Source organism: Temnothorax americanus, unplaced genomic scaffold (genome assembly GCF_048541705.1).
Source record: "Temnothorax americanus isolate GAGA-0224 unplaced genomic scaffold, ASM4854170v1 Scaffold5, whole genome shotgun sequence".
NCBI classification, from domain to species: Eukaryota; Metazoa; Arthropoda; class Insecta; order Hymenoptera; family Formicidae; genus Temnothorax; species Temnothorax americanus.
This window is the reverse complement of record NW_027509657.1, coordinates 7,746,618-7,762,418: the sequence shown is the minus strand read 5'-3', so window position 1 is coordinate 7,762,418 and position 15,801 is coordinate 7,746,618. Positions and strand designations below refer to the sequence as shown.

Below are 15,801 nucleotides of genomic sequence, written 5' to 3'. Positions count from 1 at the left end.
TTAAATCTTATCTAAATATAATCCAATAAAAACGGGACCATCTTGACAGATACCTGACTGTAATTATTACAACCACATATTGTACATATAGCGTTTAATCTAACATAATCCATAGACGATTCGTAAGCGCGTTATCAACTGTATGATTGTGTATTCTTTACTTTGGATATGTGTATGTGTATTTTTATCAAGGAAATGTGTATCATTATTTTTAAATATACAGAATATCTTTAAATTCTTATCTTCATTCTCTTGAAAAACTCTTTCTTAATTAAAAAATTACTGATATCTCGATTTTTTTGTTAAGAAAAGATCGACACGTATGACATTTTGTGATATTTATGGAGATACTCGCGGAATGTACTTGCAGTCGTAGTTGTAATATATATAAACTCATCGTTTACAGAAATCGATTTACCCGAGTTTGAGAATTGATCATATGTCTAACATGCGATCTCAAGTATGCAAACGGATCAAGGATCTAAACAATGTCCCCAACTTTTCTACGCGAGATTGACTTTTGGTACAATTAATATTTATTTATGATACTCGTAAATATTGTTTCTTATTGTGTGTTTTTTTATCTCTCCTATAGAATCTGTTTCTACGCATATACATGTATACGTGTAACGTGCATCTGTATCTGTTTATACGCATTTGCCAAAGGCTTGTCTGGACACACCAATCGGGTATTCCCCGTGATGGTACTTCCACTACATACCTACTATACAACGCGCAATATCATCTGTTTTCCCGGGGAACTCTACGTCATTATCCAAGCATATTGGCAACCGGCAATACGCTATTTTTTTGCCTAATCGTACTTCTGCTTTCGTGCTTTTAAGAATACGTTAATAATAATATTCAGGAGTATGTCGCGCAATGCTCGAGGACGCTGTCATTTCTGCCGCAAGAAACATACCGTGTCCGTATTCGGAAGCGACAAGGAGACATATAGGTACGCTTCTACAAAAATTGAATTTCAGACTTGTGGTAAGCACATATAACACTATATACGATGGACAGCAAGCGAGTATCGTATCAATTACAATTGATATGCAAGACCCCTAATATCAATTTGTGGCTTTCGGAGAATTTGAAATTGAAATCTTTTATGCCACATCTAAATAGGCAATAATTAGAAAAATATATCTACTAGATAACTGACGTTATCCGTAACGAGATTTACCTATAACGTAAAATTATATTATGTCTTGAGAATTATGTCAAATGTAGACGTCAGATAAAGTGATGTCAATTATCTTTATACAAATTACTGAAACGCTTTTCGACGAGTGTTATCTATCTATTTGATCAGGATACAAATAAATGCAATAAATGTTACAATAGATGAAACCGCGCGTGTAATAGAGAAATTTATTGAACTATTATAATTTTTGTAACATTTATTGTATTTATATTTATTATTGTAATATTTTGAAAACAACTCGTAAATTATATATCACATTGTAATTACCTCTAGAAACCATGAAAAATATCTTATGCTAAATAAAACGTATTTTGCAAGTATTTTGCAATATATTTAAGACGCATTTAGAAAAATCGGTGGGCAATCGAATTTATATTTTTTCATTTATCCTATATCTTATTACATCTTTTATACATAAATAGATTTTTATAATTTTAATACTTTGCCTTTGTCTTTAGGTTTTGAACACAATTTGTTCTCCTTGTATTATCAAACTCGAAGATAATTTCAAAAGAAATTTTCCCGATATACGTTCACCTTTCGAAAAAACAACCGTCAAGGAAGCTTATATCGAGAGCTCAACGGGATCTACCACCCATCGGAATAACGACGATTTAGAGATAATGGAAAAGTCGCGAGTCAACGAAAATTTTCAAGCTGGGAAAGCCACGGAAACCGACGTTGAACCCGAAAGAAGCGTTGATTCTATTGACACCGAAAATAAAGCCGGTATCGACAATTCGCAAGTTCGCAAAAATACGGAAAATATAAGGAAGAAACAATTAACATGCGAATTTTGTCAAAAAGAATTCAATCACGCGGGGGATCTCAACAAGCACAGGAGGAAGCACACCGGTGAACAACCTTACGCGTGTAATATGTGCGAACGGAAGTTTAAGACGTCGTCTAATCTCGTCAGACATCAACAAATACATCTTGGGATAAAGCCGTTCCGCTGTCAGATTTGCGGACGCACTTTTACCCGAAAAATCAAACTTTCCGCCCATTTAATGGCAAAGCATCGCGAAGCTTTGAAATCTAATCGGTCTCAATGATATAAGTAATATAATAATGTAATATAAATTATGAAGTAATGAGACATATAAAAAAAAAACAATAATAGGCTGTAATAAATGATAAGAGTTAATAGAACTAACATTATTGTAAAGGAAAAAAAAAGATTAATAGGATGTATTTTAATATTACGTATTAGCCTCTTAGACATTGTAAAGTGGTTTTTAGAACCGACTTGCTACGTAATGTTTGATTTGATTGCGCAAGACGGACTATTTTATAAATCTATATAAAAATGATTTATTTGACGACAGTTGTTTGACAACAATATATATATATATAATATACAACTACCTCTTTCTCGCTACATCTTTTGTAATAAACACAAATAAAATCGTTTAAAAGATGTTACCGGTACGAGCAAATACGATAATGCCATCGAACTATATCGTATTAACAAAGTAAATCTGATACGATGGAGAATACGTCAAATTTTTCCATGGAAATAAGTTACCTGCTAACAAGTATATACATGTCGCTACACATTAGTACGCACTTCCTGATTGGCAGTCATTGAGAAAAGAGTATACGAAGTGTCTTTCTGCGGCGGGCGCTGCAGGGGATGCGCCAGGAGTTTCGCCATATTGTCGTGTATCTTAGCAGCGTTCCTGCCTACCTCGAAGATATAAGAGAAACTCGTTGTGTCCAGAGCCGCGATTTCGGCGTACACCGCCTCGCACATGTTGTCGTCGCTGGGCGGCTCGTGGGCGAACAGCACGTCCAAGAAGAAGTACGGATTCTCCGTCAGATTCTCCAGATACTTCTGCCCGGTGTGGAACTTCGGGACGGAGTTTGATCGTCCATATATCAGGATCACGCGCGAGGCGAAGGTCGGTTGATTCCTCACCGGCGTCGCAATCCGCGCGTGTATCACCTCGAACAGCTGCCCCAGGTCGTAGGTCTTCTGCTCCTCGCCCGGCACATCCTCCGCGATGCTCTCCAAGTGGTTGAGGACGGTCTTCGTATTGCTGGTGTAGTCGCAGAGCCAGCAAGCGCCGCGCGAGTTCAGGCTCATCAATGCGTATTCGTGTATCCCAGGCTGTATGGTGGACTTGGCGCTGACAAAGTTCTCCACCACGCGTTTTATCATGAACAATGGTAGATACGTCGCGCCCGTTTCCAGCTTGAAGGGCGTGCATCGCTGCTCCCTCACCGCGTCGATGACGAGCAGAATCTTCTCGGGTAGATTGAGTTCGGGCACGTTCCTCACGCGGACATAACCGTCCGCGGGAGTCGTGGTGGCGGCGACTCCAGCTTTTTTGCTGTCCGCAGGCTGACGCGCCGCACCGTTATTATTGTTCTTTCGCGAGCTCTTCGCCTGTTGTTGTTGTTGTTGTTGTTGTTGTTGTTGTTGCTGCTGCTGCTGCCGCTGATGCTGTGATTGGGCATTGTTGCACGCCGATTCGATGGTCGTGACGCTCTGGAGTCTCTCGGATATTACCTGGATCTCCTGATCGGTCGTCTCCTTGTCCAACATGTTTATATCCTATAAGTATCCGCGAGCCGCGGATTAAATCTAACCTCTCTTCGCGCCGCTCGTGATGGCTCGAGATGCCAGTGCAACTTTTCCTCGAGCAACGAATGTCCTGGGTCGCTTCGAAACAATTCGCAAGCTTCACATAGCGCGTAAATTTCGCGCAGTGCTATGCAGATAATTTAAAATTGAATCCGTGTACTCTTGACGACGGTTATGTCAAACAGCTCTCTACCTCTAACCTCTACCTCTACCTCTCTCGGCTCTCTCAAAAATTCGAAATACGACTTTACTTTTCAGTATACACGCGACATCCAGCGTCTGTAGCTTGAACTTTGAACTCGGTTGCGCATGCGACGCTGTGCGGCAGTCGGCAGATTACATACCACGTGCGTATATATATGTATGTACCCATGCGTTTGCCACCGCTGTGTCTATATAATTTTTAATATAATTACGATACTACTCCACAACTCGAGAAAATGTCCGTGCCCGAAAAAGTGTTGATGCGAAAAATTAAAAAACGGGAAAAGACAAAACTAACCGTACTGAAACGCCGGGAAGAACAGAAAGGTAAGAGTGTGCGAACTAACTTCGAGGTTAGATTTCGTGAAAAAAATATATGTAAATTTGCTAGTAGTTATATTTAAAAAGCATATAGTATCTTTTTTAATTATTATTCGGCTAATGAATACTTCTCGAATACTTGTTGAAACTAATGGTTTTTCACCGTTGGTTACTATTCTTCTATTATTTACTTTAAACAAGGCTCCTTTGTTACACAGATGTAGCTGAATCGGAGAAAACAACTGAAATAAATCAGGGACACATCCCTTCAGAAGACATTTCTCCAAAAAGTAACAACTTCTTTCAATCTATTTTTATAGCTTAGATATAGCTTAGATGTTTTATCACATAAATATTTGTGTTTTATATGACTCGTTTTACTTGTAAGAAGTTGATAATATTTGCCATATTAATTATTATCTTATTTTCTATTTTCTTATATAATTGTTAATAACAATGTATTCTGTTTAGAAAAAAGGAAGTTGAAAGCATCCGAAGGAAATGAAAAGTCAGAAGTAACAGAGAAATCCTCTGCCACTGAGAATTGTATGTGTATCTCCGATATAATTTTAATTATTTATTGAATGATATTTGTATGTTTGTTTAATAATATGTAACATTTTGTTTAGTACCTGGCACCGCTGTAGGTTTTGAATTGACAAATGATACAAGCTTCTCAGTATTAAATGAAAAAGTATGTGAGAACACCCTGAAGGCGATAAACGATATGGGTTTTACAAATATGACAGAGATACAAGCAAAAGCTATTCCTCCTCTTTTAGAAGGAAGAGATTTAGTTGGCGCTGCCAAAACTGGATCTGGCAAGACTCTGGCGTTTCTAATTCCTGCGGTTGAACTGATTTACAAGTTGAAGTTTATGCCGCGTAATGGTACGTAATCTCGATAACTAGTCGACCGAGTAGTACTGGAAAATAATCCTTAAAAATCAAAGTAAAACTGTTTTGATCAGTCTGATGGTTTGACTATACAAAATCAACAAGAATGGTATTTAATAAATAGATATTTGCAGGTACCGGATGTATTATTATGTCTCCCACGAGAGAACTAGCTATGCAAACTTTTGGAGTCTTGAAAGAATTGATGAAATATCATTGTCATACGTACGGTCTGCTGATGGGCGGCGCCAACAGGCAGACCGAAGCGCAAAAGCTTGGAAAGGGTATCAATATTATCGTGGCGACACCGGGCCGACTGTTAGATCATTTGCAAAACACGCCTGATTTCTTATACAAGAATCTCCAGTGTCTGATTATTGACGAAGCTGATCGTATTCTGGACATCGGCTACGAGGAAGAGTTGAAGCAAATCATTAACATTCTTCCCAGTTAGTGATCCTACGATAAGAGTATTGAAATCAAATTACACGTTTCTTTCCATTATTGTGTGAATTATTGTTGCAGAGCGCCGGCAGACGATGCTTTTCAGCGCGACGCAGACACAGAAGGTAGCGACGATAACGACGTTAGCCCTAAAAAAAGAACCTATATACGTGGGGGTTGACGACGACAAGGAAATGGCGACTGTAGAGGGCTTGCAACAAGGCTACGTAACGTGCCCGAGCGAGAAAAGATTTCTACTTTTATTTACCTTTTTAAAGAAGAACAAGCAGAAGAAGATAATGGTTTTCTTCAGTTCCTGTATGTCCGTTAAGTATCATCACGAACTCTTGAACTACATCGATTTACCGGTAATGAGTATTCACGTAAGTTATCATCAGATAGTTTTCTATATACTGTTTGTAATAATTGTAATAATGAGATTTTCTTCGATATTAATGTTCGCGCTCTCATTGACAGGGCAAACAGAAACAGACGAAAAGAACCACGACTTTTTATCAATTTTGCAACGCCTCCTCCGGGATTTTACTTTGCACTGACGTGGCCGCGAGAGGACTGGATATACCGGACGTTGATTGGATTGTGCAGTTTGATCCACCAGATGATCCCAAGGTAAGGACACGAGATATTTTGCCTTGCGGATTATCACTAAGACTAATCTCCAAAACAACGTGGTTTTGCGATTGATGTGCGTGAATTCGAAATATCGGCTTGTATAACTTTTAGGAATACATCCATCGCGTGGGTCGAACAGCTCGCGGAGAAGGTAGCAGCGGTCATGCTTTGTTAATACTGCGACCGGAGGAACTTGGCTTTCTTCGTTATCTCAAGGTAGCTCGCGTACCAGTGAACGAATATGAATTCTCTTGGAATAAAATCGCTGATATACAATTGCAGGTATGTGCGACATATATGTTATAATATTTCTTTTTTAGTTTTTTTTTTCCAAATTATTTTCTATGCCTTAATTTAAGATCTTTCGACAAATCAAAATTAACAAATTCTGAAAGACGCAGAGAAATGTTTATACGCGTCGTCGTGTTTTAATATAGAAAAACGAAATCGAAAAACTAACAATTCTACCAATTTAATGAACATCTCTGAATCTCTACATTTTATGATATAAGATACTATCGTTTTTTCTTTTAGCTTGAGAAGTTGATTTCGAAAAATTACTTCTTACATCAATCGGCGAAAGAGGCGTACAAGAATTACGTTAGAGCGTACGACTCTCATCACTTGAAACACGTTTTCGATGTAGAGACCTTGGATCTGGCGAAAGTCGCCAAGTCGTTCGGATTTACTGTACCGCCGGCAGTAGATTTAAGTAAGTTATTTTGATAATAGATTTAACATTAATTGCAAATACTTTCTTAATTGTAATATGTCTTTAAATCTTAGTTACTTATTAAACTCTTTTAATAACTCACATAGAAACGAAACAATTACTTTTTCTTACATTTTTGCTTTATTTAACACTTACATTTTGAATTAATCAAAATCATTTCTTCAACTTAGTCTAATTATTATCTTTTTTATTGGCGCTAATCCATCAAACTATTTTAAACTTTAAATCGTATATAGAAATTTAAAAACAGCAATATGCAGTCTAGTCAAGCTAATGTCAAACATCGTTTATATAATTCTTACTTAACTCTTTAACTGCGCATTACAGAAGTGGGAATCAACAAAGCTTCACGACCTCGAAAAAGGCTCGGTGGAGGCGGTTACGGGCACTTCAAAAACATAAACGATCCAAATTCGACGAAACAGGTGAAACGTGCCAAAACCTTTCGTCAAGTAGGCAAACGTAAGCAAGACAGTCGGCAATTTACTAGATAATTGTCATCTGTGCGCTTTTTACACACGCGGGTGACAGACAACGGTGTCCAAAATATGACACATAGTCAAGAATCGTAATGACACTGGTATTATTGTACAGAATGTACATTTATACTGGTTCAAAAATACCTACTATTTATATTGAGAAACTATCATTCTTGGCAATCATGTCTGATTTCTGTCTATTTTTATTTAAAATAAAGAAATTTAAATAAAGAGTTTTTAAATGTTTGAAGTTTTGATTTGTATCATCTTTTATCTAATTATACCCTCTCAATAATTCGTCATTTTTTATAATCAAAATTTCAAATTTGAAATTTTGGAAATTCTTCGAATTACAATTCTTGGATATCCAGATAATGAATGCCACTTCCCTATCTCCATATCCTAGTATTTTTTCGATTTTTTTAGAAGTCCAACATACGCAGTTCGAGACGCTTAATTGATTTAAAATTTTGTGAACTTTCTTGGAAATGCGATTATAGAATTTCTGATATAGTGACAATTTCCATTTAATTACATTCCGATTTTGAAAATTTGAATTTTCGCGCTTCAAGAAATGTCGATGGTTCGCCAACAACATCAGGGCTGCGTTCCAAAATTCACTCTAGTTAACTAAAATGCTACAGTGTACGTGACGTAAACTATAGATTTTAGTTACCCAGAGTGAATTTTGGAACGCAACCCAGGGAATTTATAAAATTATAATTTTGCAGTTGGTATTTCCAGTCAATAATTGCCATTACACCGATTTCGATATTTCGATTTAGTTTCGCGCCTTTGAACGAGTCGAGTCTCGAGTCTCGAGTGGATGGATCGCGTGTCGTTGGTTTCAGCTGATTTCGATCAATTTTGATCTCTTCATGTATCGAAATAAGCCTGTGAAGGGATTCGTATCCCCGTTCATTGTTCAGCCGCGAGCGATTGGCGAGAAACGCGAGGAAAACGAAGTATCACCGAGCAATTTTGCGAGAAAGCCTTTCCGCAGTAACTTGCAAATTTTAAACTTTTTCGAAAAGGTGACTCAAGAAAATGAGGTCGGTCACGATAATGTCCAAGTGGAGAATAATTCACCGAGCAAACGGGATGCCAGTTCTCCGATACGTGGGAGGAAAACGTTGGTTACTGATTCGTCCGAAACGTCAGCCAAAATGTAAGTATTCTTAAAGTAAGCGTTACGAACGGATTAATCTCGATTTTACGTGCTGTAAATAAACATTGTTATCGCTTACAGCGTATTTAACGTGATGTACGGAAAGATATCTTCGAAGAAACATAAAACATGGGATGGCGACGGTTTCCTGGAAGTAATTGGAAAAAATGCAATTCTTAAGGTAATTCAGGGCATCCATTATAAATCTTTCATTATATTAAACAATCACATTAATAAATCATTAAGCCAATTATTTATTTGTTAATGCTTCTGATACAATAGGACTTGGAGGGTAAAGTTTTGGGAAGAACTAAAATCAATCCAAGCAATGTGGTGGAAGGCTTCAAATCAATTATAGGAAATAAACAAATAGAGGTGAGACGGCTTGCATTTATTTTCATTTATGTTATATTGTCTGTAGAAATTCTGACAAAGTTAATTTCAGATTATAGATCAGGTATCAGGAGAACCGTCGATATCAGAGAAACGTTCCGAAGTGGCAGCGGAGGAACCACTACAAAAAAAACTCAAGACATCTACAATAGGTGCATTTCAAACGCTAAAAGAAAATGATGCTGCAGTTTATGAGAAGAAGGAATCAACCAATTCACCCGAAGCAAATACAAAAATGTAACTTGTTGAAAACTAAATTTTAAAAGATTAATTTGTATCCCTTGAGCTATATAAATAAATATTGATATAGCACATTCAACGTGGTGTACGGCAAAGTAACTTCAAAGAAGCACAAAACGTGGGATGGCGACGGTTTGCTAGAAGTAACTGGGAAAAGCGCAATTCTTAAGGTAACTGCTACATCAACTGCAAATCTTTTGACTCAAAGATTATTATATTTATTTTTTTATAGGATTTGGATGGTAATGTTGTAGGAAGAAGTAAAATTAATCCGAGCAATGCAATAGAAGGCTTTAGATTAATTATAGGAAACAAACAAGTTGAAGTAAGAGCATGCACTAATGTTCATTTATGTAGCATATGAAAACAAATCCTAACAAAATTGATTCTAGATTACAGATCAGGTGTCACAGGAGTTACTTTCACCAGAGAAGAGTCTTGAAAAAACAGTGGAGGAATTGTCAAGAAAAAAGTTTAATAAAGTATCTTCGACACATACATTTGTGCCCTTGTTTTCATCCGCAAAAGGTACAAATTTATGACCGACTGGCTGCGGTCCGATTCACATTCAATCGTTGTAAACATCATTCTGTCTTCGATCGAATATCAAACGAAGATAGAGCGACGCTTTCAGCGCTGTGAGCGTGAATCGGACTGCAGCCTTTAATTATTAATTACATTAACCATTGATTTAAATAAATATTTATATTAAAGGATTGACATTGAATAGCGAGTCTTTAGTGATGCCATACTTGAATTCTATTGAATGGACAGAACAAAAGGAACAGGAAGTCTCGGTTGATTTCTGTTTAGCAGCAAAACTTAGAGAACACCAACGTCATGGAATTATATTTCTGTACGAGTGCTTAATGGGACTAAGAGTGCCGGATTACTTTGGTGCAATTTTGGCTGATGAAATGGGCCTCGGCAAAACCTTACAATGTATCACATTAATTTGGACAATGTTGAAAAAGGGTCCGTATGGTAAACCGATTGCGAAACGCGTGTTAATAATAACACCTAGTAGCTTATGCAATAACTGGGAAAAGGAATTCGTAAAATGGCTGGGCTCTCACAGAATATCTCCATATGTTGCGAATGGAAAAAATAAGCCCAAGGATTTTATTAAATATCCGAAAAATTCGGTGATGATTATTAGCTATGAAATGTTTGTTAAATGTCATACGGAGATTAGTGAACTCACTTTTGATTTGATTGTATGTGATGAAGGCCACAGATTGAAAAATAGCAATGTAAAAGCAGCAAAGGTAATTATTCATTAATATACATTACTAACAACACAATTTATTATTAATCTATAAATGTAAATACATGAATACTTATATGTGTTATTTTATGTATGTTGCAGCTGCTACACGAGATTGATTGTAAAAAGCGAGTCATTTTAACGGGCACACCTATACAGAATGATTTAAAAGAATTTTATGCACTGATCGATTTTATTAATCCTGGCATTCTTGGCACTCCAAATGAGTATAAGAATTATTACGAGGATCCTATCGTTGCATCTCAGTGTCCCTATGCAGGTGATGATGTTATTAGTCTGGGAAAGGAAAAATCTACAGAATTATATGAACGCACCAAATCTTTCATTCTGAGACGTACGCAAAATACGATAAACAAGTATCTGCCGCATAAACATGAAATAGTCGTGTTTTGCGCTTTATCCAAGAAACAACAAGATTTATATTCTCTTGTTACCAGTGCTTGGTTCAACAAAATATGTCTAGAAGACAAAAGTAACATGCATTTGTCCATTATTACTGCACTTAAAAAAATTTGCAACCATCCAAATCTGTTTATAAACGAGAAGGAGAACGCGCTATACGATACTTTGTCAAGAACGTCATGGATATCGCAAATAAAACGGGACGAAAACTTTATCGAATATTGTGGGAAAGTCACAATTCTACAGACATTAATGAGAAATTTGAAAAAGACTGACGAGAAGTTAGTGTTAATTTCCTATTACACACAAACGCTTGATCTTCTTGAGACTATATGTAACATGGAAAAGTTAAAGTTCTTAAGATTAGACGGTACTACTTCAACCTCTATACGATTGAAGATTACCGAACAATTTAATACGCGAACCGATAACAGCAGTAAGTTTTGCAAAAATCAAGGGACACAATTGTGTCTTGCACTTATAGTATATTCCATGAATAAAAACTAATATTTCACTGAAAAATAATGTTTACAGAAGTTCTTTTGCTAAGTGCAAAGGCGGGTGGTGTTGGTTTGAATTTACCTGGAGCATCCAGACTTGTGTTATTTGATTCTGATTGGAATCCTGCATCTGATCTACAAGCAATGGCAAGGATTTGGAGAGATGGACAGAAGAGGAATGTTTACATTTATAGGTTTGTATAAATTTAACATCATCAAGTAATGGTAATATATTAATTACTTAACGAAGGTACGTAACTATATGAACAAATTTGTAGATTATTGACCACAGGTACAATAGAAGAGAAGATATATCAAAGACAAATTAGCAAAGCCAGTCTATGTGAATCTGTGGTGGACCTGAATCGCCTTGGATCTCTAAAGTTATCAACTGCGGAATTAAAGGTATTTTTTTATTAGAAAAATTTTGATAATTACGAAAATTATTAAATTTGGAATATTTTTCATTCTTTTTTTTTTAGGATTTATTTACGTTGGCAAGTGATACAATTTCGTTAACACACGATTTAATGAATTGTTCTTGTTCGGGCCAGAATGAACACATACCTTCTGAAGAATTGCCAGAAAAAAGTAACGAGACACGGGATTGTCAATTTACATTGTGTGACAAATCATCTCAACAAAATTTAACTATAAATCAACTTCGAGACTGGCAACATTTTAAGCAACCAATTTCATCTGACGTTATGCAGGTAATAATAAGCAGTCTTACTCGGTAATGATAACTTAAAACTACGATTCAAAATTTGTGACTTAGTTTATGTATATTTACAGGATATTATGTTAACAGAAGTAGGTGACAATATAACATTCATATTTAAAAATTCTTCAATGCAAAGAATTTAATTACATATAAATGACAAAGAATTATATAAATTACATAACAATTATGCTGTTATGAAACGATATATTTTATAAGGAATTTACATATTGTGAATACATTTTGAGATATTAAATCCAGTACCCTTAGTTTATTAAAGGATATATAATACTGATTTATATTGACTTTAAAGCTTATTTTTTCGTGTCAAGAAACTCGACATCCTTTCAGATAGTTCAGGAGATTCGATTAAGTTTTTCAACTCTTTCATTTCTTCCGTATTAACTTTTAATAAAATTTCTTTATTCCATTTACACAAACGCTTAGTCGCCAATATTGACTGAAATTAATCGATTAATTTTAATTACTATGGTCTACCAGCATAAATATATCAACAGAAACTAATTGCGAAAAGCATTAAGCAAGAATCATTACCTGTGAAGAAAGTGTAGATATCATGTTCAAATAATTCCATACTTCCTCAAGAGAATCATGATTGTATACTTTGCTAACCAAGCCATATTGATTAGCTTCCTGAGCGTTCATCTTATATCCTAAATACAACATCTCTCCAGCCTAAATAAATATTTTTACAATTGAATATCGCAATTTTATTCTAGAATTATTATAAAAATTAAAATTCCAGATATATATATCTCAATGATAATTTGCACATATTTTTTTAATGAAACATACTTTGGAATGTCCCAATAATCTTGGGAACGTATAGGAAGAACATCCTTCGGCGACAAGACCCAAGGAGCTGAACGGTGTTTGAAAATATGCCTGTAATTTACATAATATATTCGAGCATAGTTATAATGTCTAAAACATTTTCATACTGAGCAACTGAATCGGCACCTTATCCGAAGCATAAACTATGTCAAAAATCCCTAATATTGTAGTTGCTATTCCTATTGCTGGTCCATTTACAACAGCTATTAAAAGCTTTGGATACATAATTACAGCATCGATAAATTCCCTGCAAAATATTTGTCCACTTAATTTCCATATTTGTAAATTTTTAATACCTCCTTCTTATCCTCCTCCTCCTGCTTACTTGGTTATCACGAGAGCAGAACTCAAAGTAAATTCCATTGAGGCAATTAGATCATTACCACTACTAAAAAAATCTCCATTTGCCGTCAGAGCAAATACCATTACTTCGTTGTTTTCAGCAGATTCATTTAAAAGCATTGTTAATTCCTTATACATCTGTGAGAAATGAATAGGAAATTTACACGCGATTATTTTTATATTTTAAATACGCTATCAAGTATAAGTACCCTTTATACATGTATTTACCTGTGGCGAAAGTGCGTTTTTTTTGGCGGGTTTATTGAGCACCACTTTTTGAATTCCATTTTTCAGACTGCTCAGAATAAACGAACTTACATGCGTCATACCGACAAGTTTCTTTAAAGCAACTTGGAATTCGTACGATTTTATAACCTCGTTTTGTCACCGCTAAACCGCTTGTTAGAAATAATGGTATAATAGAAAAATGAAAAAAATAAATAAATAAAACGAAGAGTTCTTCGTCTAGCTAATATACCTTATGAACAGTTATCAGTAGCTTATCAAAAAGTTCTCGATTCAAGGATTGTTTCAGATAAACTGACAAACGGCTTGTTCATGCTGACGTTGACCACCTCATTGCCAGACTGTCTGTTGACTCGTTGATAACAGACGTGATCCTAGGAACTCGTGAATATATATATATTGAAACATTTGGACTTTGTACTATTTGTACACATACTCGTCAACGATTCTGCATTTCTTGAGGTAAGGGGGGGAACATAGAAGCCTAGAGACACTATTGTGATTACTTCTATTTATTAAATCACCCCCCTTACTTCTCAGGAAAGGAATCATTGACGGACAGTGTATATTACGTTCAGATATCAATACCACGAGTACCATAATTTTGGGAAAATTTCAGGAAAATTGTTCATGCTTATTTCAGGCTCATTTTATTTATACTCGCAAAAGTTGTTACACAACTTATGAGCTAATATCCTAGTCTGTTGCTAGCTATAAAGTGTATTCGTAAAGAAAACCCATGAAAAATACTTGGGGCTTATTGTTCTTTCTTTACTTATTATTTGTCTATCGAATAGCGTGTTAGTACTCAATAATAATAAAATTAGCCAAGTATCATATAATTTTATATACATTTTTAGTATAATTTTACAATGTATTAATGCTGTATCTATACCGTATGTACTACCTTTATCTTTACGGTATATGTCGCAGGATTTCCCAAACTTGAAATACACATATAAGAAATAATTTTTTTCGTTTTTTGAAAATTTATTTTTTCTATATCGTATAAAGATATATAACAGAGAACTAAAGTATTAAAGGAGTATATACTGTTTCATATGATTCCAAAGCTATGCAAATATTTGTAAATTATATGATTGTATTATTCCTTATTAACTTGCATGTTTTCTTCAAGTATTCGCACCAAGGATATTCGCGCCGTAAAAGAGCTTAGGAAATCCTGATTCGTGTTATACCGATAATAAATGATGGACTGGGGGCTTTCGACAATGCAATGCGTAATCACAGATTACATGGCCGTGTCACTGTCTTTTAGACTCGCTACAAAAGTGATTCATTAACAGCAACATTTCATGTTACGTTACGGGCCTAAATCGGGTGAAATAGAAATTTGAATGTAAAATGCGCGATAGGCGCGAAACAGTTGGTAGTGTTGTCAATAGAAGAGCTGACGCGGCTCTTTCTCTAACATAACTTAACATTATCTTAAATCTGACATAAATTTATTTGTAAATTTACTATTGTCGCAGACTTAAATCGCAAAAATGAATAAACTCAACCATCTTCGTACTATTTTTAAATAATAAATCGCCACACCGGTGGCCTTATAACTAAATACAAGGTATTTGTTTGATACATATGTACTTATATACATATCTGTAAATATATGTATATTTAGTATATGCGTATGCTATATATAGACATTACAAATATAAAAAAAACGAGGAATGCCAATTTATAGATGCATATTAAAAGGATTAAGGACCGCATGGATTACGTTGTAGTATTGCTACACGAATGCTTTGGTACATTAAAATACCGAAAAGTGTTTGAACAGTGTTTATACACATGAAAATTATAAAGGTTGTAAATAAATATATTCTTCTCTAAAAAGTATATTTTTCCTAGTAGCGCTGCATCTCAATAGTTTGGAAGATTTTCAACGATTTTCTACTCTTAAACGCTTTTAAAGTTCATATAATTTACTAAAATTAAATAACCGCAAAATTGGAATCATTTCAATATAATGTACAGTTAGATGTTTAAAGTAGCCGATAAAATATCAATATGTTTAATTTGATCTATTACGGCTTCAGAACCTTCTCGATGAATTTCTTTATGTCGCGCATTTCCTGCAAAAATAATAAAGAAGACAGACGTTATATTTTCTTT

At 35.2% G+C, this 15,801-nt stretch overlaps 5 protein-coding genes and 1 long non-coding RNA gene across 10 annotated transcripts in view; 3 read left to right on the top strand and 3 right to left on the bottom strand.

The window, feature by feature from the left end:
• Positions 1-2,499: 2,499 nt before the first annotated feature.
• Positions 2,500-4,013, bottom strand: LOC143903797 (BRISC and BRCA1-A complex member 1). The gene has a single exon (XM_077417759.1). The coding sequence runs from the start codon at positions 3,759-3,761 to the stop codon at positions 2,763-2,765; it is 999 nt and encodes a 332-aa protein (XP_077273885.1). The 5' UTR covers positions 3,762-4,013; the 3' UTR covers positions 2,500-2,762.
• A 128-nt stretch (positions 4,014-4,141) lies between these two features.
• Positions 4,142-7,756, top strand: LOC143903791 (putative ATP-dependent RNA helicase pitchoune). The gene is made up of 10 exons (XM_077417739.1): positions 4,142-4,331; positions 4,544-4,615; positions 4,797-4,871; positions 4,955-5,215; positions 5,356-5,670; positions 5,747-6,048; positions 6,143-6,295; positions 6,410-6,580; positions 6,833-7,010; positions 7,359-7,756. Exons 1-10 carry the CDS (start codon positions 4,241-4,243, stop codon positions 7,523-7,525), a joined length of 1,785 nt encoding a protein of 594 aa, XP_077273865.1. The 5' UTR covers positions 4,142-4,240; the 3' UTR covers positions 7,526-7,756.
• A 527-nt stretch (positions 7,757-8,283) lies between these two features.
• On the top strand, positions 8,284-12,558 carry LOC143903925 (DNA repair and recombination protein RAD54B). 2 transcript variants are annotated; one of them, XM_077417999.1, is made up of 14 exons: positions 8,284-8,475; positions 8,545-8,678; positions 8,760-8,859; positions 8,961-9,053; positions 9,124-9,308; positions 9,382-9,481; positions 9,544-9,636; positions 9,704-9,839; positions 10,026-10,579; positions 10,681-11,437; positions 11,536-11,695; positions 11,780-11,906; positions 11,984-12,214; positions 12,297-12,558. In XM_077417999.1, exons 1-14 carry the CDS (start codon positions 8,389-8,391, stop codon positions 12,366-12,368), a joined length of 2,829 nt encoding a protein of 942 aa, XP_077274125.1. In that variant the 5' UTR covers positions 8,284-8,388; the 3' UTR covers positions 12,369-12,558. The 2 variants fall into 2 exon arrangements, with proteins under 2 accessions (XP_077274125.1, XP_077274124.1); XM_077417998.1 differs by having other exon boundaries at positions 8,284-8,678.
• Positions 12,410-14,057, bottom strand: LOC143903934 (enoyl-CoA delta isomerase 2). Of its 2 annotated transcripts, none has more exons than XM_077418023.1 (7): positions 13,898-14,057; positions 13,648-13,817; positions 13,403-13,557; positions 13,204-13,342; positions 13,039-13,128; positions 12,778-12,918; positions 12,410-12,682 (listed from the first exon to the last, which is right to left on the bottom strand). In XM_077418023.1, exons 2-7 carry the CDS (start codon positions 13,744-13,746, stop codon positions 12,530-12,532), a joined length of 777 nt encoding a protein of 258 aa, XP_077274149.1. In that variant the 5' UTR covers positions 13,747-13,817; positions 13,898-14,057; the 3' UTR covers positions 12,410-12,529. The 2 variants fall into 2 exon arrangements, with proteins under 2 accessions (XP_077274149.1, XP_077274150.1); XM_077418024.1 differs by having other exon boundaries at positions 13,204-13,324.
• Positions 14,011-14,691, top strand: LOC143903938 (uncharacterized). The gene is made up of 2 exons (XR_013258832.1): positions 14,011-14,127; positions 14,206-14,691. It is a non-coding gene; the product is annotated as an uncharacterized LOC143903938 (long non-coding RNA).
• Positions 14,299-15,801, bottom strand: part of Apt1 (Acyl-protein thioesterase 1) — a 36,415-nt gene continuing 34,912 nt past the window's right edge. For all 3 annotated transcript variants that reach the window (XM_077418010.1, XM_077418011.1, XM_077418012.1), the window contains exon 9: positions 14,299-15,761. In XM_077418010.1, the coding sequence (XP_077274136.1) occupies positions 15,714-15,761 (48 nt within the window). In that variant the 3' untranslated portion in view covers positions 14,299-15,713. The remainder of the gene's footprint in view (positions 15,762-15,801) is intronic.